The sequence below is a fragment of the Terrapene carolina genome, unplaced genomic scaffold, assembly GCF_002925995.2.
Source record: "Terrapene carolina triunguis isolate 2854851 unplaced genomic scaffold, T_m_triunguis-2.0 Scaffold111, whole genome shotgun sequence".
NCBI lineage: Eukaryota > Metazoa > Chordata > Testudines > Emydidae > Terrapene > Terrapene triunguis.
The window spans coordinates 19803437-19827536 of NW_020664462.1; the positions used below are offsets into that span (position 1 = coordinate 19803437).

At 42.1% G+C, this 24100-nt stretch overlaps 1 protein-coding gene and 1 pseudogene across 5 annotated transcripts in view; both read right to left on the reverse strand.

Annotated features, from left to right (window-relative positions):
- DIP2C (disco interacting protein 2 homolog C) overlaps nucleotides 1–18135 on the reverse strand; it is a 491632-nt gene extending 473497 nt beyond the window's left edge. For all 5 annotated transcript variants that reach the window (XM_026652183.2, XM_026652182.2, XM_026652181.2 and 2 more), the window contains exon 1: nucleotides 17823–18135. In XM_026652183.2, coding sequence (XP_026507968.1) covers nucleotides 17823–17907 — 85 coding nt within the window. In that variant the 5' untranslated portion in view covers nucleotides 17908–18135. The remainder of the gene's footprint in view (nucleotides 1–17822) is intronic.
- Nucleotides 18136–20667: 2532 nt separating this feature from the next.
- Nucleotides 20668–20834, reverse strand: LOC112102735 (annotated as a pseudogene).
- Nucleotides 20835–24100: the final 3266 nt, after the last annotated feature.

The following is a 24100-nucleotide window of genomic DNA, read 5'->3' on the forward strand; positions in this document are numbered from 1 at the left end:
CCAGTGGCCGCGGTTCGCTGCTCCAGGCCAATGGGAGCTGCTGGAAGCGGCAGCCAATATGTCCCTCAGCCCGCACCACTTCCAGCAGCTCCCATTGGCCTGGAGCAGCGAACCGCGGCCACTGGGAGCCGCGATCGGCTGAACTTGCGGACGCGGCAGGTAAACAAACCGGCCCGGCCCGCCAGGGGCTTTCCCTGCACAAGCGGCGGAACAAGTTTGGGAACCACTGGCCTAGGAGTACATATACGATACAAGTAAAGAAGCTATAGTTACAGCAAGTTCCTCAGCTGGCATTGATCCATTGAAGCCATTGAAACTATGATGTTTACTCCAACTGAAGATGTGGCCCTTAGATTTTTTACAAATATAAAAAACACCTCAATATTCTGGAGCTGATTTGTATTACTGCAATATTATGCAAAATGAGGGGGGAATCTTCACACAGAACTCAGTGCAGCAATTCAGCCACAAACAATCACAGGAATATAGTCCTACTAAAAGCAAATGGTATCTTTCTCTAGCATTAGGTTATTATGCAGATAAGGCACAGCTTTGGATTTAGAATACTTCAACTGACAAATGATCTTGTTTTTCTTCACTCTGATAACTGGGGCCTAGGACAGGATGAATCTGAGCATTTTTCACTGCTTATATAACAGGTGCATTCATAAATATGCAAAGATGATCTGAAGATATGGTTTATAATCCGTGCTTTATGCTTGAACAATTCAAATAGCTTTCATCATCTATAAAGCATTAACTGCTCTTTGCAAGATGTTCCTTTTTTAATTATAGGCTACAAATAGCATATTTTTGGGGTGGTCTTCAGACCAACAAAAAAATGCTGGATGGAATCCTGATCCACAAAGCTATATTTTTAAATAAAGTATATTAAGCTCTTTATTTTCCAAGGGCCAGATTCTCCGTCCTGTACACATATTAAGTAGCATCTTACTCCACAACGCATTGACATCAAGTATAGGGGTAAGTACTATTCAAAATGAGTAAAGATACCAGATTTTGGCCCTAAATGTGTATGATACATCTTTAGTCTGAAGATAAGTGGCAATACAACAAAAGACAGGCAGCAAGTATGATTATCAGAACATTTGCTCTTCAGCAGGTTTATATAATACTCCAATTTCATGTAGTTGGTTGCTCAAAAGCATGAACTTCTGTTAAGTCTCCTTAATCACAGAAGACTTCAGTCTCCAAGGTATCAGTTTGGCAAGCACTGCATGAAAAAAGAAGACCACAGTGACAGCTACAGTCTGGCAAAAGGGGAATAAACCCGAATAATCTCCTCCTTTGTCTTACACAGTAGTTTGTTGATTAAGGGAACTGATGGGAAGGCAGACAACACAGGAATCTCATTCATGAGACCAAAAAATGCATCTGTGAAGGATGCCTCTCTTGCTTCCGGTATATGTTATTACAAACAGTAATGATCTGTCATCCTATAATTATCCAGTAATCCTTTAGAATGGATCCCCTGTGATCAGAGACCATACTGAAAACAACTAGGTGAAGCAATAAAAGCAAGAGAACCACCTGTTCATCTCTGCCTAGGTTTTCCAGCAGAGGCTACTTTCTCTCTGCCAAATGGCAGACCTCAAAAGCAGTCAGGCAAATCTCAGTCCATGTATTTCCTTTTAGAGAATGACAGGAGTGCCATAGGGCTTTTCTGACCTCTATTCATCTTGAGCAGACGGATATCAAATTATTTTTATTAAGCATTCCCTATGAGTTTCCCTATTACATTTAAGGTTCCAAAAACAATTCCATTCCTACAAAACAGGATGATTATTATTATTTGCATTGTGTTTGCACTTCAGAACCCCAGTTATGAGTCTGAATCCTATTGTGTTTTTTCTAATTGTTTTCCCACTCTGAGTAGATTTTAGCTCTTGTTCCACCTCAGTAGAGATTTGAAATTGTAAGATGTTATGTTAGCATCAAAAATTACTGAGACACATCGGGAAGAGAGGAGACTAGTACCTGTATTAACGTTTCTAGTCATACTTGGTCTTTGCTTTAAGAGGAAGTGCATCAAAACACTGGGAGTAAAATCCTGGGCATTATTGAAGTCAATGGGAGTTTTTCCATTTATTTCTGTGCAACCAGAATCTCATCCTGGGAGTAGAGGAACGGCTAGGGGAACATCTTCTGGCAAAACACTAGTAAACCTCACCGTTTTGTGGCTTCCCTCCAGACATGTATTTAAGCCACTGAGAAGCTTCTTATTTCATCCTTTGTTTTCTAATCACTTGACTTCATGCTTCAAATTGTTCCTTTGGGGGAGGGAAGCGGAGGGGATGGCAGTACTGAAATTCTTGCCCAGGTGAACTAAGGGCTATGCAAGTATTTGGGAACTTTTGCATTTGATTCCTATAGCTCTGCAGAACTCTCGGTGATAATGTATTGTGCTCCCAAGAAGAACTATGAGCATTTCTGTGATTGAGTTTAAAAACAGCCATTTATACAACACTTAACAGTCGAGGATCCCAAACCAGTATTCAAACATTAATGTTCACAACTGCCCTGTGAGGTAGGTATCATTATACCCATTTGGGCAACTGAGACTTAAAGTCAAGGGTATTCAGTTCTAGAGCTAAGAAAAGAATCCACAAGTTCTGCTCCCCATACTCCTACTCTAAAAAGCAGACCATACTGAATATTCCTTATCCTTTCCAGTAATTATATTCCATATCACACAGGAAGGGGATAGTTAAGGTTAATCTATCTCCCAGTGAGGCAGATGAGGAGACTGGCACTGGACAGAAAAAAGGCCACTTTTCTCTGCTAGCTTCTGTTATAAAGGAGGGACAAACTGAGCACCGTGGGGGTATACTTTCAGGAGAAAGCTGTTAGGGAGCAAGTTAGTGAACAGAGGGTGTTTCTTTGCTCTAAAATTTCTAGCTACCTCTTTGGGATCTGGCACTTCAAAGCTGGAATATGGGGAAGTTTTCCTTTGACAGTGTTGTGCTCTCTTTTGGGTTAAGAGATCTCTTTCCCCCTCCCTGCTCCCTTTCAGTCACCAGAGTCCAACCAACTTGCTCAAGCTCACTTCATCCCCTGTGGACTGGAGCCCAGTACTACTACATGTCTTACCAAAGCTGAAGGTGGTGTAGCAGACCCACCAAAGCATAACTGTGGCCTCCTACTAAGCATGGTTGACGAGCACTGCTAGCTAAGGCTACAACGTGGTTGAGTAGAAAAGGGAGACTCCATGCTAGGCAAGTTGACATTTCTTACCTCTCTGACTGTTACTGAAAGATTGCATTTTCTCTCTATGCTGCTTAGAAGGAATGGACTGTTCTTCATTTGTACTCTCTCCTCCCCAAGTGGTTGTCTCAGGTCACCTGGGAGGCCTGTGTGTGGGGGAGGCCCATGGGACAAGTTGTCTCCTACTCAGGGTAAGCAGCTGCATCAACGCAAATACATAGCACTCACGGAACCCATGATGGCAGGCTGAAGGGAGAAATATGCTACCAGTATCTTTCCTACCCTTCACTCGTTGTCAGAAAGCAGAGGAACAAATATGAGTTGTTGAGACTGTCTAGTGAGGCAAAAGAAAAGACATCAGAGCAAAGAAAAGCGATTCTGAGCAGTGCCAAAAGTCTTTTGATGAGAACTGGTTGTGCTGCTGCTTTTAGCATGAAGTAGGAAAGAGCCACTCACCATTTCCAAATTAGTATACGGAGAATGTAGAAATACAGGATGCATTGTAGCCACTTATGCTGACACAGTTAAAAACCAAATTCAAAACTCCAAGGGGAAGGGAAAAAACCAAAATCCACATATTATATGTATATATATTCAGTTAACCAGAAAAAACAAACATTTTGATTTAAATGGGACCAAAGCAAACACATCAAAATGTGTACTTGTCCCCTTGTGCCAAGATATTTCAGCACACTATATAACACACTCTGATCTTACCTCCCGTCTATGTTCAGGCATAATGGGGCATATTAAGGATGGATTTTCAATCTTAGAATTGGGTTCTTTCACCGGGTTATTTAAAAGAATGATTTCCCATTTAAAAAGTGGGTTATTGACCCACACATAGGAAGCTTTTAAAATCCATATTATTGACCTGATACTTATAGGCTATATAGTAGTCATAAGAATACAAGAATGGCCATACTGGGTCAGATCAAAGGTCCATCTAGCCCAGTATCCTGTCTTCCGACAGTGGCCATTGCCAGGTGCCCCAGAGGGAATGAGCAGAACAGGTAATCATCAAGTAATCCATTCCTTGTCGCCCATTCCCAGCTTCTGGCAAACAGAGACTAGGGACACCATCCCTGCCCATCCTGGCTAATAGCCATTGATGGACCTATCCTTCATGAATTTATCTAGTTCTTTTTCTGAATTAGTCATTACAATATATAGCAGGGTTCGTCAACCTGTGGCACACGGCCCGTCAGGGAAATCTGCTGGCAGGCCGGGGCGGTTTACTTACCTGCTGTGTCTGCAGGTTTGGCCGATCACAGCTCCCACTGGCTGCGGTTCGCTGTTCCAGGCCAATGGGGGAAGCAGCAGCCAGCACATCCCTTGGCCCACGCCACTTCCCGCAGCCCCCATTGGCCTGGAACGCAAACTGCGGCCAGTGGGAGCTGCCATCGGCCGAACCTGCGGACGCTGCAGATAAACAAACCTGCCCGGCCCACCAGCGGATTTCCCTGATGGGCCACATGCCAAAGGTCGCCGATCCCTGATCTATAGGGTAAGTACGTAGTAAGGGTGTTTTTGAAATCCATATTATTGACCCAACTGTATTTAATATCCTGTCAACCTGTAGAGTGTATAGATATTTATGGTGCGGATACAGATTTTTTTTTTAAATTTATTGCATATAGACATTAACTGATCATTTGTAAACTAGCAAGAACCAGTAAAACCTTAAGCACTCAGCTGTAATACCAGTATTTAAAATTACCAAGAGGACATGGATATGAACTATACCACTCACAACAGTTGACAAAAAAATGTAAATGTCACCTAACCCCAATTTGAGGGGCAGCAGGTTGTTTTTAAAAAGATACTTTGATAAATTAAAAATGTATGAAGGTTTGTGTCTTTTCAAATTTTAAAACAGACTCCACATTGCACAAGATGGGAGGGGAAGGGAGACACCTCAAGTTACTTTTGTGCTGGGACTTTTATTCATATATTCATAGATTTTAAGGCCAGAACCAGCCATTATGACCATATGGTCTGACCTTCTGGATAAAACAGGTCATAGAATTTCAACAAGCGATTCCTGCGTCAAGCCCATTACTTCTGGTTGAGCTACAGTACATCTTTTAGAAAGACATCAAGTCTTGATTTACAGATTTCAAGTGACAGCGAATCCATCACATCCCTAGGTATGTTGCTTCAATGGTTAATTACCCTATTAAAAATGTGTGCCTTATTTCTAATCTGAATAAGTCTAGCTTCAGCTTCCAGCTACTAGCTCTCGTTATGCCTTTGTCTCCTAGGTAAATGAGCCCTCTCCTATCAGAAATCTTTCCCCCAAATATGTTACTCTTAGTACATAAAGTCACCTCTTAACCTTTTCTTTGTTAAGCTAAATAGATTGAGCTTCTTTGGTTTCTCATTGTGGGTATGTCTATACAGCCATTAAACCCCCACAGCTGTCCCAGGTCAGCTAACTTGGGCTCCTGGGGCATAGACTGTGAGGCTGTAAAACTGCTCTGGAGCACTTTTGGGGCTCTGGCACCCCCATCTTTTATTTCAGCATAGACGTACCCTGCAAAGCAGGTTTTCCAGGCCTTTCTTTATTCTTGTAGCTCTTTTCTGAACCATTTTCAATTTGCCAAAATCCTTCTTAAAGTATGGACATCAGAATCGGACACAGTACCAGTAACGCTCTCACTAAGGTTGTATAAAGTGATCATAACACCTCCCTATTTCTTCTCAGTATTCCCTTGATTATACATCCAAAGATTGCATTTGATCTCTTGGCCACATAACACAGGCAGTCAGTGTTAAGCTGGTTATCCACCGTGACTCCAAACTTCTTTTCTGAGTAAACACTTTCCAAAATAGAGTGCAGCTTCCAATTAAAGCAAACATACAACACTTGAACCCAGGACTTCTGACAACCATAGTAAGGGTCTTACTCTCAAACTACTGCACCACTTTTATGCAAAACTGGAGAGAATTTCACGGTGCAGATATTACACACAGACACCAACTCCTGAGGCTTGTAGTTGACACACAGAGAGATCAAACATATCATCAGTAGAAACATAAGTTCCAATACAATTTTATACCACAATAAAATGAGGGAATAAAATTCCTGCTAACCACTTTTGTTGCTGCTCCTCACAACAAACCAACCTACTCTATTATAACACTGAGCCAATTAAAAATGTTGCCAATCTGTTATTTTATCACTTAGCACTAAGATTCACTCCAACAGCCCAGCAATGTAATATATTTTTCTGCCTCCAAGGAAATAAAGCTAACCCCTAGATTTTTACACTCAAAAAAAGGTGTGTGCATTTTGCAATGGTTTGTTTACATCTTCAGTCTATTTAATCACGTTGTATAGAATAAGGAGCTACTCCTGCCCCCTTAGAAATCAATGGAAGTTTTGCCACTGATGTCAATGGTAGCAAGATAGATCCCTAAGTCTCTGCATTTTGCCATTTCACTAGATAAGTGCTGTTTGTTCATCCTCAGACATCTGTTAAAAGACAGCTATAACAGCATTTGAATTGCAATTTTCATTTTAAGATTCTTTAGCAAAATGGAACTGCTCACATGTCACCACAGTGCAGTCTGGTTTTATTTGTGCAGACGCTTCATCAAAATATTAGCTATTTATCTGAATCACATTCCACTCAGCAAGGGGAAAAGAGAGCGTATAAGATCCCAATTTTCCTCGGATTTGCTTGCAATGACGACAGTGTGGCAGTCTAGCTTGAAGACAGTAGTGGGAGAATGAAACATCAGCGTATCAAGAAAATAATGAGCAATAGCCATGAAAATTGTTGATCCATGCACAATATCTTTAAGTGGAATATGAATTGTGAATCAATGTGTTTCACAAACTCATGGCCAGAAAAAGGTGTTAAACTATTAATTATTTGCTGTGATTTCAAGGTCTAAAACTACAAACTGAAAAATTACTTATGTTAGTGTAGTTAGAAAGTAGACAGAGTTATGAAAAAGCTGTAACAATTATATGATTTTTTAATCTTTTCAAAAACATTAAGTGAATTTGTGCTAATACACATACCAGATTTATATTCCTCAAGACCAATTTCCTCCATTTGGTCACTGAACAGGTACAAAATAAACAAGAGAAGTGAAAACTTCCTCACATCATCCTGCCAATGTACTGCATCTTTAACCTAAAAGGGCCACTTTTGGCAATGAAAAGATAGTTCAGCTGCTATGTGCATTCAGTCTTGGGCTTTCTGCAGGGATTGCTAAATAAAAAGATCCTAGCAACAAAGTTGTTTTCTGTGGTGTGGACATCTGTGCACTAGGAACAAGACTGTCAATTTACTTCACACGGGTCATAAAGCCAACCAAAAACTTTCAACCTCTGCCAGTCTAGGCAGTCTTTGAGCCAGTGATCTAGAAGTAAAACACAGTGTTCCATTACCAACACTTTGACATTTCCAGTGGAGCTGGCTGAAAACTTTCTGAATTCAAATTCTTTCAGCCAAAGAAAGGGGACACATTTTTCACAAAAATTTTCCTTTTAATATAAGAAACTGGATGGATCTGTTAATATTTTTGGTTTTGATTTACATACGTAGTCAAAATATGTTTGAAAAAAGAAATGTCTGATGTCATCATTAACTTAGATCAGGTATAATATGTTGTCTGACTCCAGATAGCAAGTCACAAGACATATATATTGCAACAGGACCAGACAGATCCTCATATTACAATTTTATTTATGTTTCAGAACAACCAATATTTTAATTTTCCCTTCTTTCCCTCCTTAGCTACTGCCCTACCTATTCAGTCATACAAATATCTGGATTCATGGCCCCACAAGCCCCAAGAGTAGACCCATACTTGATACTGCTTTCTAGAAATGAAACATCATGTAGTCTATAATCCCTAGGAATAATTTCTGCACTTTTCAGCTAATCCTTGATTATTAGCGCTAGTAACATACAACAACTCTTCACAATGGCTCTTTCTTTTCATATTAGAATCGCTCTGGTAGTCAGCTTTCTTGTTGGCTTTACTCAAACTGCCCAAGGTAGGATGATTTAAAAAAAAAAAAAGTAAAAGAGGTCCCTGCGAGCAGTTAACACATAGGGCATAATTTTAAATTTTTACTGTACATTTGGGTGCCCAGTTCCACACCTGGATACTGTGACGGGTTGGATCACAGAAACCCCCTTGGGAGCTGCCACCTGATGTGCCAAGACTACCCCTGCTTCTGTTTTCCCTGCCAGCTCAGGACTCCAGCACCCTGTCTTGCTGAGCGAGACACTCCAGTCTGGCTCCAACACAGACCCAGGGTCTGAATCACTTGTTCCAAAGCTGCAAGTTTACCCGAAAACAGCTCACAGGAGTGTGCTTGTCTTTAGCACACAGATGCCCAACTCCCAATGGGGTCTAAACTCAGATAAATCCGTTTTACCCTGCATAAAGCTTATGCAGGGCAAACTCATACATTGTTCGCCTTCTGTAACACTGATAGAGAGATATGCACAGTTGTTTGCTCCCCCAGGTATTAATACATACTCTGAGTAAATTACTAAATAAAAAGTGATTTTATTAAATACAGACAGTAGGATTTAAGTGGTTCAAAGTAGTAACAGACAGAACAAAGTAAGTCACAAGCAAAATAAAATAAAATGCGCAAGTCTATGCCTAATCAAACTAAATACAGATAATCTCACCCTCAGAGATGCTTCAGTAAGTTTTTCTCAGACTGGACACCTTCCAGGCCTGGGCACAATTCTTTCCCCTGGTACAGCTCTTGTTCCAGCTTAGGTGTTAGCTAGGGGATTCTCCATGATGGCTCCTCTCTCTCTCTCTTCTGTTCCACCCCTTTATATATCTTTTGCATAAGGCGGGAACCCTTTGTCCCTCTGGGTTTCCACCCCCCCTCACTGGAAAAGCACCAGGTTAAAGATGGATTCCAGTTCAGGTGACATGATCACATGTCACTGCAAGACTTCATTACTCACTTGCCAGCACACACATATACAGGAAGACTCACAGGTAAATACAGCCATCTGCAGACAATGGGAGTCATCAAGATTCCAAACCATCCTTAATGGCCCACACTTTACATAATTACAATAGGCCCTCAGAGTTATATTTTATATTTCTAGTTTTAGATAGAAGAGTGGTACATTTCTACAAATAGGATGATCACACTCAGTAGATTATGAGTTTTGTAATGATACCTTACAAGAGACCTTTTGCATGAAGCATATCCCAGTTACATTATATTCACTTATATTTTTATAAAACCATATAGACTGCACAACGTCACAGATACTTACTGCTGATCAGTGTATCCGGATTTAGACACCAATGTATGAAAGTTATGGTAACTATATTATTGTATATACGTGATCTAAGTGTTGACCAAGTCAAGCAACTCAAGTATTGCTTCTTAGATGGCCTAGTTCTCTCACTGCCCTTGCAAAAAGGGGGTGCAGGAGTGCCATCTCCATGGCACACTCCTCCCATCCCCCCTTGCATCCTGCAGAAGCCGCTCTGCTAGAACTCCACCAGGCTTAGAGGAAGAGAAAGATTAGGAATCAAGAACTGGCCATGCTTCAGCACCATTCTCTGCAAACCTCCCCGTCTAAAATTCTCCCATTTGTACTTAGAACTGCATTAACTCCTTCTGGGTCTCCTCTACAGCTGCTACTGAGAAGCCTCAGGAGACTCCAGTTCAAGGCAACATAGATCCTCTTAATGTTGTGGCCTTCCAAGCACCTCTTGCCTCAGGGAACAATTTGCAGGGAATTCCTCAAGATGAGTTGCCCCTCTGTGCTTTACTGCAGCAGAGGACAATGTGCCCCAATCTATTTCATAGTTTTTTAAGGATGTACTTAGTAGTGGTACTGAAAACTTGATCAAGCAATTAGAAGCTCTAGTTAACATTACTGTAAAACTCATTTGACTGAGTTGCACAACCCTAAAATAAGCAATTCTCTGATTTGCATCACCAAGTCAAGTGGTATTATGTGAAACCAAGACTTAGATTTTCAGCATATACTTACTTTAATAACATAAGAAGGAGACAGAAATAAACACTGCACAGGACAGCAGGGGACTGGAAATGCACCAATCTCAGCCTCATGAGTTGAGGAAAGAAAGGAAACATTACAATAGTGACCTTTCTAGACAGTTACAGAACACTGTTTATGAGCTCTGGACAGTGGTTCACATCCCGTCCTCAGCTAGATGACGGGGGACACCAAAACTGGTCTTTAGGAAGGGGGGCAGAGTGGGATCATCAGGACTTCAGCATAGACAAGAGCTCACCCACAGAGGAGGTGGGAAATATACATGCAAAATTTCACAAGGATTAAGAGTTTATGTCAAATCTGCTATGTACTGTGGTGAATTCTTATACAGCAGTGAGTCATCTTGTCTGACAGTTGTTGAAGAATTAATGCAGTTATTTAAAAAAAAAAGTCCTGCTTGATGCTTTATACAAATATCCTCTTATAAAACTTATTAAGTCAGTGGATTTTAAGTACAGAAGGGATACAGTACATTTAGGATTCTCTGGATATGTCTACACTACAAGTGTGCCGCTGTAGCGCAGACACTTCCTACAACCACAGAAGGGGTTTTTCCATTGATGTAGATAATCCACTTCTCCCAGAGGTGGTAGCTAGGTCAGCGGAAGTATTCTTCCATCAACCCAGCTGTGCTCTACATTGGGGTTAGGTCAACCAAACTACAGCACTCAGGATGTGAAACTTCACAGCCCTGTATCAGAGGGGTAGCCGTGTTAGTCTGAATCTGTAAAAAGCAACAGAGGGTCCTGTGGCACCTTTAAGACTAACAGAAGTATTGGGAGCATAAGCTTTCGTCGGCATCTGAAGAAGTGAGGTTCTTACCCACGAAAGCTTATGCTCCCAATACTTCTGTTAGTCTTAAAGGTGCCACAGGACCCTCTGTTGCTTTTCACAGCCCTGAGCACTGTAGTTAACTCAATCTAATTTGTATGTGTAGACTAGGGCTGCCTCCCTCTCTCCCCTATGGAGAGACACTTATCTTTCTACTGCTCTCCATTCCCATTATACCTGTGTTTTATATAGAATGAGATTTTTTTAATAATCATTTTTCTGAAAAAAATTAAAGGGAAGTTTAATCTGTGCTTCCCTTTATATGAAGGAGTAAATGGAGTTACCGGGGTAAAGACTGTTTGAATCTAAATGTGACAGCGCACTCCAAAATATGGAAGAATATTTTTAGATGTGGGCTAGACTATCTTCTTATAGCATAAAGGTATTATATAGTGGGGGGAGGGATAGCTCAGTGGTTTGAGCATTGGCCTGCTAAACCCAGGATTGTGAGTTCAATCCTTGAGGGGGGGCCACTTAGGGATCTAGGGCAAAAATCAGTACTTGGTCCTGCTAGTGAAGGCAGGGGGCTGGACTCAATGACCTTTCAGGGTCCCTTCCAGTTCTATGAGATAGGTATATCTCCATATTTAGTTATTTATTTTGAATAACAATATACATGAAGTTGTATAGTTTGGCAAGGGAACGTAATATTAGGCTTTTACCCGCTGGACTGTGCAGTAGAACAAGAGATAGGCAACATGTAGTGTAAGAAAGGCCAGGCCCTCACTCCATTTATTCTTGTTAGAAATAAATTGCTGGCTGGCTGCTTTACCAACAAAACTGATGCCCCTGAGGCAATTTTCACACGTTCTTGAGAAGAGAAGCAATGGTGTCTCTGTTGTGTAACACAGTACTGATCATCTGAATGATCTATCAAGTGTAACGCTTCGCCATAAACGTTGCTCAATAGCAACCTCAAATAATGGTGTATTTAGAGCATACTTTCAGGAGAGCTGCTTTGGGGAAATCCTTGGAATATGCATACTATCTTTTACAAGACATTAAAATGCATTTCAAATAAATGAGTAGCCAAGGCAGACTAGTGCCATTAGGAAATCCTTGTGATGCATCAACATCCACTAAAGGTCTTGAGTTCAGATATCAGAGCAAAGCCAAATAACTACAAATGTAACAAATATTAAAGCTCTGATTCCCTTGCTTTAAATGAGAGCGTTAACTCATGAGCGAATCTGGCTGCATTTATAAAACAATCAATCAGCTCTCTTGCTCTCGCTCTCAAACCAGGGCACTGTCCAGCACAACTGATGACAAGAGCTTCACCTTAAAGGAAAAAAAAAGTTTCTTTAGATCCCACTGGACAGGTTGGTTGTACCCATTTGCTAGAGTACCATCTGTTGAAGAATGAATTGAAGCAAAAGCATTACCGTGTTCCCAAATTCATACAGGTATGGTAGTTAATCAGGTTTCCAGTCTTAACCCTGCTATGCTGGTACAGGGTAAGCTGGCTAACATCACGCTTAAGTACTAACTATAGGAACTAAAGTTCCCTGGCCCCAACCCGATGAGTATATCCAGACATGCAGGTTTGCTGCTTTTAGTTTCCATGGTAGACCCTGCCAGCTACATCTCCCTTCTGAAAGCACTTGTATTTTTGCTGACTGTATGATTCTAGTAGTGTATGAGGCCCTTGCTTTCCTATCCTGAAGGAAACACTGCATAGTAACAGACACAAAAAGAAGAGATGGGGGTGGGGCCCACAGAGCCCTAGAACCAATAAATTAATTTGCAACCTGGGCCAAACAACAACGCAATAAATCCAAACATTAATGCACATAATGGGGCCAATGGACATAACTAAAACTGAGGGCCAAATTAATTAGCTGAATGTGTGTCCAGACCCTCTGCTGACATTTTATGAAAAATATTCTTTTGGGAAAGGTTCATACACAAAAAACTCTATGCCTCATATTCTTAAAATGAAGGAGGAAAGAAATTAACATATACAGCATATAGTGAGAATAATTTCTGAACAGGATGTCTTTCACATTTTCCATATGGCATCTGTGGTTCCTTAAGTGTTTCTACAAGGTTATCGGACACTTGGATAAAATAATGGAAGAAATGTAAAGCATCTTTTCCCAATTAATTTAGGATCAGAAAGTAATTTAAAGGGCAATGTAATCTTGTGTATCCTTAAATTAAGACAAAAAAAAGAAAGAAGTATTTCTACAGCAAATCTTTCTAATTGGTAGGAGCTTTTAAGAAATGGATGAGTCTTTTAATTTTGATATTTTCTAATGCAAAGACATTTACAAAACACTTTTATTACTATTACATCAGATGTTCAGTTAGTAGAAAATAAGATGATTCATCTAATTCCATCCAGTAAAAAAATTATACAGGGTTAGAAAACTAAAGACTCATAAAATTGCAAACAGCCTTAAAGAACTACACTGTGAAGTGAGATGCTGATTGCATCAGCCCAGAAGAGCTACAGTTCATCAGCTATGCAAGCACCAGTACAGACAGTGGAAACTACTACAGAGCTTCAGAGCAAGCAGGTAATCTGCCAGTGTACATGCACACACACTCGTACAAATGCCAAACATCTTAGAGAATATTGAACTGGATGATAGAAGACCCACTACTTACCTAAAACACCTTCACAAACTATTGTTTTGCATTTCTATATTTTCAGAGATACATTGTAACATTTCTAACATTTCTCCCTGCTCCAACATTAAGGGGAAACTTCATGGTAAAATATATACTAATGCCTTAAACTGAACATAAAATTACACCTCAACACTTAACATGAAAGTGGACTTTACTTCTCAGGTGATGAATTTACAGTACACACATACATATTTCACCAACTCACATGGATTTAGACTGAAGACATACACTATAAGGTTTTTGCAGGTTTTTGCTTAGGTTCTTGAGACTCTGGCCACACCAACTTTTAAATCACATTAAGAAAAGTAACATGATCTGAAAATGGTTAACTGAATTCTACACCCATACTACATTTTAAAACCCTTTAACAATTGTATTTTTTTTTTAAAATAATTATTTTCAGACTTCACCAGAGGTAAGCCTGTCACCAGTGGAAATGTAGACAAGGATTGCTGCAGACGTTTGGTCAGTCGTCCCTGACAATCACAACATGAGCCCTACAAATTCAACACTTTCAGAATGTACATCTCCTCCTCGCAAAGCAATGGAAGTCAGCCTCAAGATTTGGACAAAAATCATAGGACACTACCTTACCTTGTCCCATACACGTCACATCATACCCTAACTGGTTATGGGGCAGGTCATGTGGTTACCTGGCAAGTAGTGTGGTTACCCTGACCACTGAATTCAATGAGATTTTGCATGAAGTCAGGCACTACCCAGCTTAAGCAAGAAGATCAGAATCTCTTTGTAAGTGAAAATATATTGCTGCCCCCCTCTCACCCCCCCAAAAAACCAAGCTGAAAGACACTGAGGTTGTAAGATCCATACAGTGTCTTGTGTGCCTGTGACACAGCACTGCTCTCCAGTGAGACTACGAATACGTATGAAGTTCTGCACATGCATAAATACTTGCAGGATTGAGCCCATCATTTGTACAAGCTGATTACAACACCTGAGAAGTATTTAGCTCTAGAATAAGAAACCACAAACAATCAGTCAATGGCTCACTCCTTTCCAAAATGCAGCAATTTTCATCTGGAAGTTGCCCAAAAGCCTCTGGTGCCCACAAGTGTGTTTTGCACTATGGGACAGATGCACCAGGAGTCCCAGAATGCACTGGTACAACTTACAGTTATAAGACACACAGCTTGTGGATGTGTCAACACGGTGTTGCTGGACAGACACACTAAAACATATAAGCATAAGCAATGCAATAAATCATTTCACACAATCAACATCTCTACAACAGTTTTCTTCCGTAAGCCCTCATTCAGGAAGCAAATGCTTTAAATTAAGCTCATCTCTAAGTCCCATTAACTTTCACAGGACTTAAGAATATGCATAACTTTCTGCAAGTGCTTAAGTGCTGTCCTGAATCTCTTTGCTCTCCCGAGTTTCCTGAAACTGGGCCTTAATATACAGACACACTAGCATATCATAACTGCAACACATACCAAGACCCTGATCCTGCAAGCATATGATGCATATGCTTAACTCTACTATTGTGAGCAGTGCCATTGATTTCAATGGAACTGTTCAAAGTAGCAAAATTAAGTACCCACAAATGTTTGTGGGATCAGAGCCTAGCAATGCAAAATTGCTCTGAAAACCATTTAAAATACTGTGCTAGCGCGATAAGCACATTACCAATCTTAGATATCTACAACTTCAGCTTCTAAAATTAGTGATCATATTGTAGGTAGAGATATATCTACCTTGGGAAATTGTGGGCATAGGCCAAAAATTTCAAATGTCGATGCCTAAAGTTAACAAATGAGTGGCTTAATTTTCAGAGGTGCTGAGCACCTGCAATCACCATTAGATTTACTTCATTTAGACCACTCATTTAAGTGAAGTCACTTCAATGGTGCTCGGTCTCCCCTCCCCCCCCCAAAAAAAATATTAAACCATTCAGGTATTTAGAGTTCCAAAATATAGGTGCCAATGTTTTGAAGACACTGGCCATACTGTCCACTAGGAGTTGGGTGCAGTGGCACAAAGAAAGAGATATTGTTAGTGGGCTAAGTTCACACCTGCCGGAACTCCAATGAAGTAAATAATTACACCAGGGATGAAGCTGAATGAATGTGTGTACAAATGTCTAATGGCTAACCATATCCTACTTCCTCAATACATTACTGGATTATGCTGTGTTCTTTACCATAGAAATATATCATTCTTAGGGAAGCTATATTCAGATTGATTATAGCATGCTGACAATACAGTATATATTAAATTTGTTTTCATTACTAAACTGTTGATATATAGATCGTACTGTATATGAACTCAACAGCATCTCTACTTGCAGCCAGAATGCTGGGTATCAGGCATACTCTAGTATAAACAGTCCGCTTTTCCTGGCCCTATTAGCACAGATAAGGGCCAATCAATGCACAGTAGGTTGCAATAAGACAATCTTGCTTTTTAGTCTCCTTATTTCAAGATTTCAGGGCACTGAAAAAAGCTACAGGACTCAGAGCAATGCACAGAGCCACAAGCAATCCCAGTAGCTCATTCTCCTCTTCACCCTGAAAGCGTTAAAAGGAAAATACAATGTCAACATCAGCTCCTCCCTGCTGTGGAAATTGGCATGAGTGCATTTTACTTTCTGGCAACAAGCCCTTCTAAAACCGTTACAAAAAATGAAGTTAGATATATTGAGCTATTCCAACGACTAATTTAGGACATGCTGGGTTATTTTTCCCCCTTCTGTTAAGCGTCATTCTAACAGCCTTTCAGAGGTGGATGAACGTTAATTGTCTTTGATAAGAGAGAGGGACCAACCAACCATCAGCAGAATTTTACTCCTGGACACAGCAAACTCTAGCGTTATGATATAGAAATAGTCTCACTCTCTTCCCCAGAGAGGAATATATTAGATACAAATTATAGATTTAGTGTGACATTTGAACACATGAACTCGTTAGTAGCCAACCAATAAGTAATCCTGATACAAAATAATCATTCGGTACATCTCGTTACTTAACCCAATCTGACACACATCAAAATGTGAAGCGAGAAACACGCTGGGTGGAGGGTTTAGTCTCTTCAGCTTATCCTCCAAATCACAGGAACAATAATAATATGAGAATTACACTGACATCTTTCCCATCCAGGGAATCCGTGGAGCATCCAAACAGACCAAACCGGAGAATGATCCCAAGCTCGCAATTAAACAGAAAAGTCGTTTAAACATTTTTAATGTAAAATCCTTGTTTCCCCTAAAGAATTAATTAACCTGTTTTTTTAATAAACCTTCCTATATATTATTATTTTGTTGCAACTGATTTAAATGTTGACTCAGCTGCATGGACTTTACCGCCAGTCCCTGGATATATTCAAATAGGTTTTGTAACAAAGTACATGGCAGATTTTTGTAATACTGCATTTTCTTGGCAGGACAGGAATCCCTGCAAGCCCAGCCCTTAAGATTTTTCCATCTTCCGTAATAAAACATGCAACACTGGAGCAGCAAATCCTGCTGCCAAAGCCCCCTCTTCCATCTCCACCAGCACTGTGGCAGGAGAGGCAGCGAGGAGGAGGAGGAATTTACAGTCAGAAAAAAAATTACACAGCCTCAGAAAAAGGTAGTGGGGGGAAGGGGCAGAAAAAAAAGAGACAACAGGCGCCATCAGGCATTAGTGAGAAAATAAAAGCAACCACAAAAAAAATATGAAATGAACCAGTTTCCCGAGAAATTGAAAATGCAGCAAATTCCTCATCAAGAGTCACAAGGAGAAAGAGGAAAAATCAACCCAATGTTCTGTGGGATTTCCCCCTCCCCCCATTCCTTAGCCTGTGTCACATACCAGGAGAAACTGACACTCACAGGAAACAATTGTACCATGGAAAATACACACAGGAGATGAGGACACAAAGCTGGGGACTAGAGGTTACACACTGCAGTAGAGACAATCAACCATCTAGGGAACCCCCCCATTGAAGTGTCACTCCCCCCACTCCCCAGTTCTCCTCCTAGCCTACTGCTCCCACCACCTTGGAACTGCAGACAGCCCCGGGGCTGGGTCCCCTCGGGTCTCCCGGCGGGCGAGGCTGGGGTGGAAATTAGGGGGACGATCACAAATCATTTACCTTCCGATAATTCCAGCTCCAGCTCAGCCAGCCTGGCTCTCACCTCCAGAGGCAGGGACATGCTCTCAAGGCTGCGGTCCGCCATACTCGAGCCAAGGAGATTTTCTCTCCCCTCCTCTCTCTTCTCTTTGTTTGCAACAGAAAAGGGGGGAACGTGGGGGGCTTGCGGTGGATGCCAGAGTCCTCGCGCGGTCTCAGCGGTGCATACAGGAGGGAGGCGGACGGGGAGTCCGCGCGCAGGGATGGGGTGGAGGGAATGCAGAGATTTCTCCTCTTCTCCTCCTCCTCCTCCCTCGCCGCTTCCTTCAGGGGAGCCCCGCCATGGCCGCCGCCGCCTGCAGCTTGCAGCTCCTGGGCCCCGCGGCTCGGTCTAGCCCGACCCCCGCCCGGTGCAACCCTCGGGGTGACTCCTGCACAGCGCGCCCGGGCTCCGCGCGATCCGGCTCCGGCAAGCGCTCGAGACGGCTGCTGCGGGTGGAACTGCGGCGCGGCTGCCGCGGCCAGCGAGAGCGGCTGTCACACGCACGTGACCCGCCGGGTGCAGCACCCCCCGCACGCCCCTAGGGGGTGCGCTCGAGCCCCCCCCACCTTCCCGGGCGGCGGGCAGCCCCTCCGCAGGGCGGAATGGAACGCTCCCGGGAGCGCCGCTGGCGCGCGGGGACGGGCGAAGGGCGAGCCGCGTGCGGACCAGCGGCGAAGTTTGCTGCAAGCCAGGTGGCTGGGTTCTGCCCCGCCGCTGCGAGCCGGGTGACGCCGTGCGCTGGAGGGCGCCGCTCCGCCGGGCTCGTGACTGCGCTCCCCCGGGCATTTCTGGGACCCAGGGCCCTAGCAACAAAGAACGTTACCCCTCCGAACGGTGGCCCCTTCCAAACATATGTCCGGGCGGGGCCCCTTACAATGCAGAAACTGGAATGTGGTATTTATTTTGCCACTTTTAGTGGCCCCCTTCCTTGCGGGGCCCCTCCGGTCGGAGGGTGCTCGCTACGCCTCTGCTGGGACCGGTCATGGGTAAGGGGTCGCCAGCAACGCTGTCGTGCCCTTCGGTACCGTGCCACGCTAGGCAGCCCTTGGGGGCTTGCTTCAAAAGTCCCACCGGTTTGGTTCGATTTTCCGCAGCATTTTGTGGCATCGACATTTGTTGCTCCATGTTTTTGTCTGCGTGACAATTATTTTCAGTATATTGCATCTGATGGCTATTTATGTGCTAATGGTGTGTGCTTGGCGCTGTACAAACACAGTGCCCTCGCCAGCCCGCTCTTTTGTAGAAATTTGATGCTCAAGGTTAGGGCATCGGGTCACGTTCTTGTATGTCATTCACAACTCCCTTTCTTTCTCTCCTCCGTGACCTTTTTATGTCTAAAAATGACTACAGTATGAATTAAACAAGCAAAACAAATTATTTTACATAATTTCTGGAAGGGTAACGAGGTATAATAAAGCCTTTTCTACATGGAGTTGTTCCAGAATAACTATTCTGGAATATCCCTGAATAACTATTTTTGGACATTCTTATTTCAGAGTAAGAGTGGTACCTTCATCCAAATTAATTTTCAAGTGTGGACAAGTCCTAATACTTACCTCTTTTATAATGCTCTTTAATTTCAAAGTGCTTTACAAAATAGTGAGTTAGTCTTCACACTGTGAGCTAAGTATTATCATCCCATTTTAAGGGAGTGAGGAACACTAAGTCTCATGTCCACAGGGGGAATCAATGTGTTGCAGTAGATCTCGTTTCTAGGTTCCCCATGTTACCTGTGAGAAGATCATGTGCTTTACCTGGGAGCAGGGACAGAATGTTGAACCTAGAGGGGCTCCTGATTGTTTGGAATGACAGATGTGTAAGGACCTAGCTGGTGGCAACACTGCACACAGGTGCCAAGCAATTTACCCAAATTCAGCATCAGAGATAGAAATAATACTCAGATGTCCTGAATTCCCTTTTTTTCCCTCTAACAACTTTCAGCATATTCTAATATGTTCATTTTGAATTACATTCTCCACAACCAAGAAATAAACAAGCAGTGAGTACTCTTTCGTGAAAGCATATATGTGTGTGTGTGTATATATACACATTTATATATTCCATTGGTTGGGGATGGACCTAACTGCAATTCTGTTCTTGTTTTATTTAGATTATAGTGTGTCCATGCTTATCCCTCACAAATCATGACTTTCATTTAATGAGTCTAGGGAAGCTGAAAGGAGGGATACTATGTGTAGACACTGTTAAAAGTGGTTGGGAAATCAGTTCTCTTATTATAAGGATGACAGTTAACAATGAAAATATAAAGATATAATACAAAGCAGTGCCTTTCTTCATTGCTCCATATTCATTAAACTGGGGGTTTCCAAACTTTTTCCCCTGAGGCCCACGTATGCAGCTGCAATAGGCACTACAGCCCACTATTAACTCTTCTTGAGGAAAATTATTCATTTTAATTATTATATATATATAAACTATAACACTGTAAATAAACAATGTACATATTTCCTTTTCATTTTAATGTAAACAATTGTGATGATAGAAATCCCTAGCAATATGCACTCAAAGAAATGCTTCAAGATCTCTTTGAAACCAGTTTTAGTAACATTACACTTTTAAAAAATGTTGAGAGCAAACGGTGGTGTTCAAATAGGGAAAACAGAGTTTTGTATAACACTGAACGAGCTTACAACATGAGTAACGTGGAGTTAAAGATTTACTAAGAGCTTGACTGGAGAATGCAGTTGCATGCACCAGCGCACTACCCGGGACGGTAGTTTGGGAATCCCTGCATTAAACCAGTTGCTGTATTATAACAAGCAGACTGAACATCCTCAGTTCTTTCTCTCTCCTTCCTCCTCCAAGGAGTTCCTGGAGACACTTTTTGGAAAGGAAGGAGCAAGCTGCTAGACCATCTTCTAGTTCCAAAAACCCATTTAATACATAATCCCCAGCCAGAGATGCATCAGACATTAAACTGATAATAATAGATGCTGCACTTGATCTTAGTCAAAAGGCCAAGAAGTGATCATTCTCAGTTCAAAGCCTTGATTTACAAGAAGCACATTGGATCCAATCCTGCTCCCATTTAAGTCAGTAGCAGCAAAATCAAAGAATGCAGGAGCTCCTGTGAAAGAGCAAAGAGTAAGCTTTAGAATGTGGCTGTAGTAGGGAATTTTACAAAGATTCCCACCATACTACCACTAGTTCCGATGAACTGGTATCAGCATTGGTGGGAGCTGTACAGTGGGGAAACACCAGAAGCCACCAATGCCATGTGTGCACTCCTGGGCTCTGGGAGCCTAGCTCTCCACTGGTGCTAGGGTTGCCAAGCCTCCAGGATTGGCCTGGAGTCTCCCAGAATCGGCATCGATCTCCCAGTGACTATTGAAAGCAATCCGGGAGATTTTAATAGGATATTTTAAGAAAATGATATTACATCATGTTGGGGGGGAAAATCTCCCGGAATAGCTTCAGTCAGATTTGGCAACCCTAACTAGTGCTAACTCTAGTTCAGTTGAGGTAAGAGTAGAACCAGGGGGGATATTTTTGTAAAATTCAGTAGCGTTGACAAGGCTTTAGGCCATATCTATACTAGGAGTGCTTTGTCAGTATAGGTACGTTAGCAGCATAACACTCCAATTTGCAGCTTATTTTATACAGGCCAAATGGAGCCATCCGGAGCAAATCAAGCTATACTGGCAAACGCACAGTTGTGCCAGTATAACTGTATCTACACTAGAGGCTGTGTTGATCAGGAATCACTCCTCTTCACACCACTGACAGAGATAGCTACGCGAGCAGAAATATGTGCTGTAAACGTGATCTTAGTAGATGAATCTCTTAATTTCATTTGCTTCTATTCGTTTAGTCATCATATACTCTAATTTCTATTAACCATTCCCATGCCGCTCCTTAGGGCAGTGCAAGACCAGAACCATCTATTCGGGTCCTTTTCAGCAGGCTCATTACTTTCACAGCATGACAACACACATACCATTTAGGATGAAACAAGAGCATTTCCGCTGGATCTGTGCTATATAGGGTAATGTTTTTGTCTTCTGTGGAATGATTCCTGAGTAATACCAGCACAGACACACAGAATCCTACCTCTGAGCTTTCTTGTTTCAGTCAAGTTAGGACAGAGGTCGGCAACCTTTCAGAAGTGGTGTGCCGAGTCTTCATTTATTCACTCTAATTTAAGGTTTCACGTGCCAGTAATACATTTTAATGTTTTTAGAAGGTCTCTTTCTATAAGTCTATAATATATAACTAAACTATTGTTGTATGTAAAGTAAATAAGGTTTTTAAAATATTTAAGAAGCTTCATTTAAAATTAAAATAAAATGCAGAGCCCCACGCACCGGTGGCCAGGACCCAGGCAGTCCACCCACTGAAAATCAGCTCGTGTGCCACCTTTGGCACGCATGCCATAGGTTGCCTAACCCTGGGTTAGGATCTAGCCAATGAAAACCAGCTAAAACTATATGCTCTAGGGTTCCTATATGAAAATCCAAGTTCTGTTTATTTATTGTTTTGTGTGGGACACAGTATGCTGAAAGCATCAGAGCACTGCAGGAGTAGCTTTTTCATGTATTAATGAGGCAGCCAAAAGGGAGGAAATACAAAGCGTTGTAGTAATCCAGTTTCCCTCACTAAAGTGTATCTCAGAGTTGCACCTTTACTTCTTGAATCTTTCAGTTGATAAGTGGTGATTATTTTACTTGTTATCTGATTGTTGCAGAATATATGCTAGCTGTGTTCTCCCGTTTTCCAAATTTTGCCTTTTATGACATTGCACAAAGGGACCTAATGGGAAACATTTGAACATTTGCAACATTTACAGCTAAAGTTCTCCTGGCGTTTTCATTACAAATGCCATAAATCAGTCACTTAATAAGGAAAAATAATCACTCTAGGATTAAATTTATCCTATTCAAATTGAAGGATCTGAATAACTCACCTGAATAATTCCTGAGTGGGACTGCTCGTAGGAGAAGAGACTACTTACATAAGTAAGGATTTTCAGGATCAGGGCCTAGGCCCTGTGTACCAGATTTAAAGCAAATCAGTTTGGATGTTGTCAACTTATTTAAATTTAAAACAAAAAGAAAGAAATTCATAGGATTTGACCCATTGTGGTCTACTCAATTAATTAATGCTTTAAGATTTTTAGATGAAAGGCACCACTCCTGATCTTTCATTGAAGTCAGAGGTAAAACTCCCATTGATATCCATGGGAACAGAGGAAGATCCTAAATACAAAATATTAAGATTAATTAATACTGTCAGATTGGTATACCCTTTTTGTCAAATACATATATGTCTTTAAAAGCTCTTTTGACAGGATTTGCGTGCCATACAGTACCTTATCTGTTCAAGAGAAGAGATGAATTTGTCCTTTATCTCTCGAGGCCCTGACAAGGTCCTGTAGTTTTAGAGTTATCTAACCTGAGTTAGCTATCCCAATGTAAAATCCTAGTGAAGATAAGGCATAGGTAGTTTTTAACCTCAGTGTAGGTAATTGTGGTATGACCCTGGTGGGGGTGGGGTAGGGTACAGTGATGACTTCAACTAGCCCCACTGAGTCTTGGGCCTGGTCTACAGTACAAAGTTAAGTCGATTTAAGCCACCCTGCTGTTGAGCTAGTTGTGCGTGTGTCTACACTTACATTTATCTCCCCTCCATGTAAGCTGTCCATTACACTGATCTAATAACATCATCTCCCCAAGTGGCATTGAGCCATGGTCAAGGTCAGGGCCGGCTCCAGGGTTTTTGCTGCCCCAAGCAGAGTGAGGGACCCTCCGCTGAATTGCCACCGAATAGCTGGACGTGCCGCCCCTCTCCGGAGTGGCTGCCGCAAGCACCTGCTTGCTAAGCTGGTGCCTGGAGCCGGCCCTGGTCAATGTATTGAGGTTGACGCAGTGTGAATGTAGACATTGCCTTATCTATGTAGACCCCATCAGTCCTCCAGCAGCTGTACCACAATGCCCGACACTGACAATTGTGAACTTCACTTCCCAGAGGTCACAGAGACCAGAAGCCCCCTTGCCATTTAAAACCCCATGAATTTTTGAAATGACTTTCCCTTATTGCACAGCTTGGCAAGCACAACTAACAGCTCTCCATTGTTGGGTGCAACTGCTCAACCGATCGTACTGCCTACCATGGGCAGCACGTGAACCACTGGATGTGGGAGGCTAGCCCCCATTCTCTCCCCTTCCACCTGAGGCCCTGCCCCTTCCACCCCAACCCTGGAACCCAGAGTCCCCCCCACCATGGCCGCCAGCCCCCG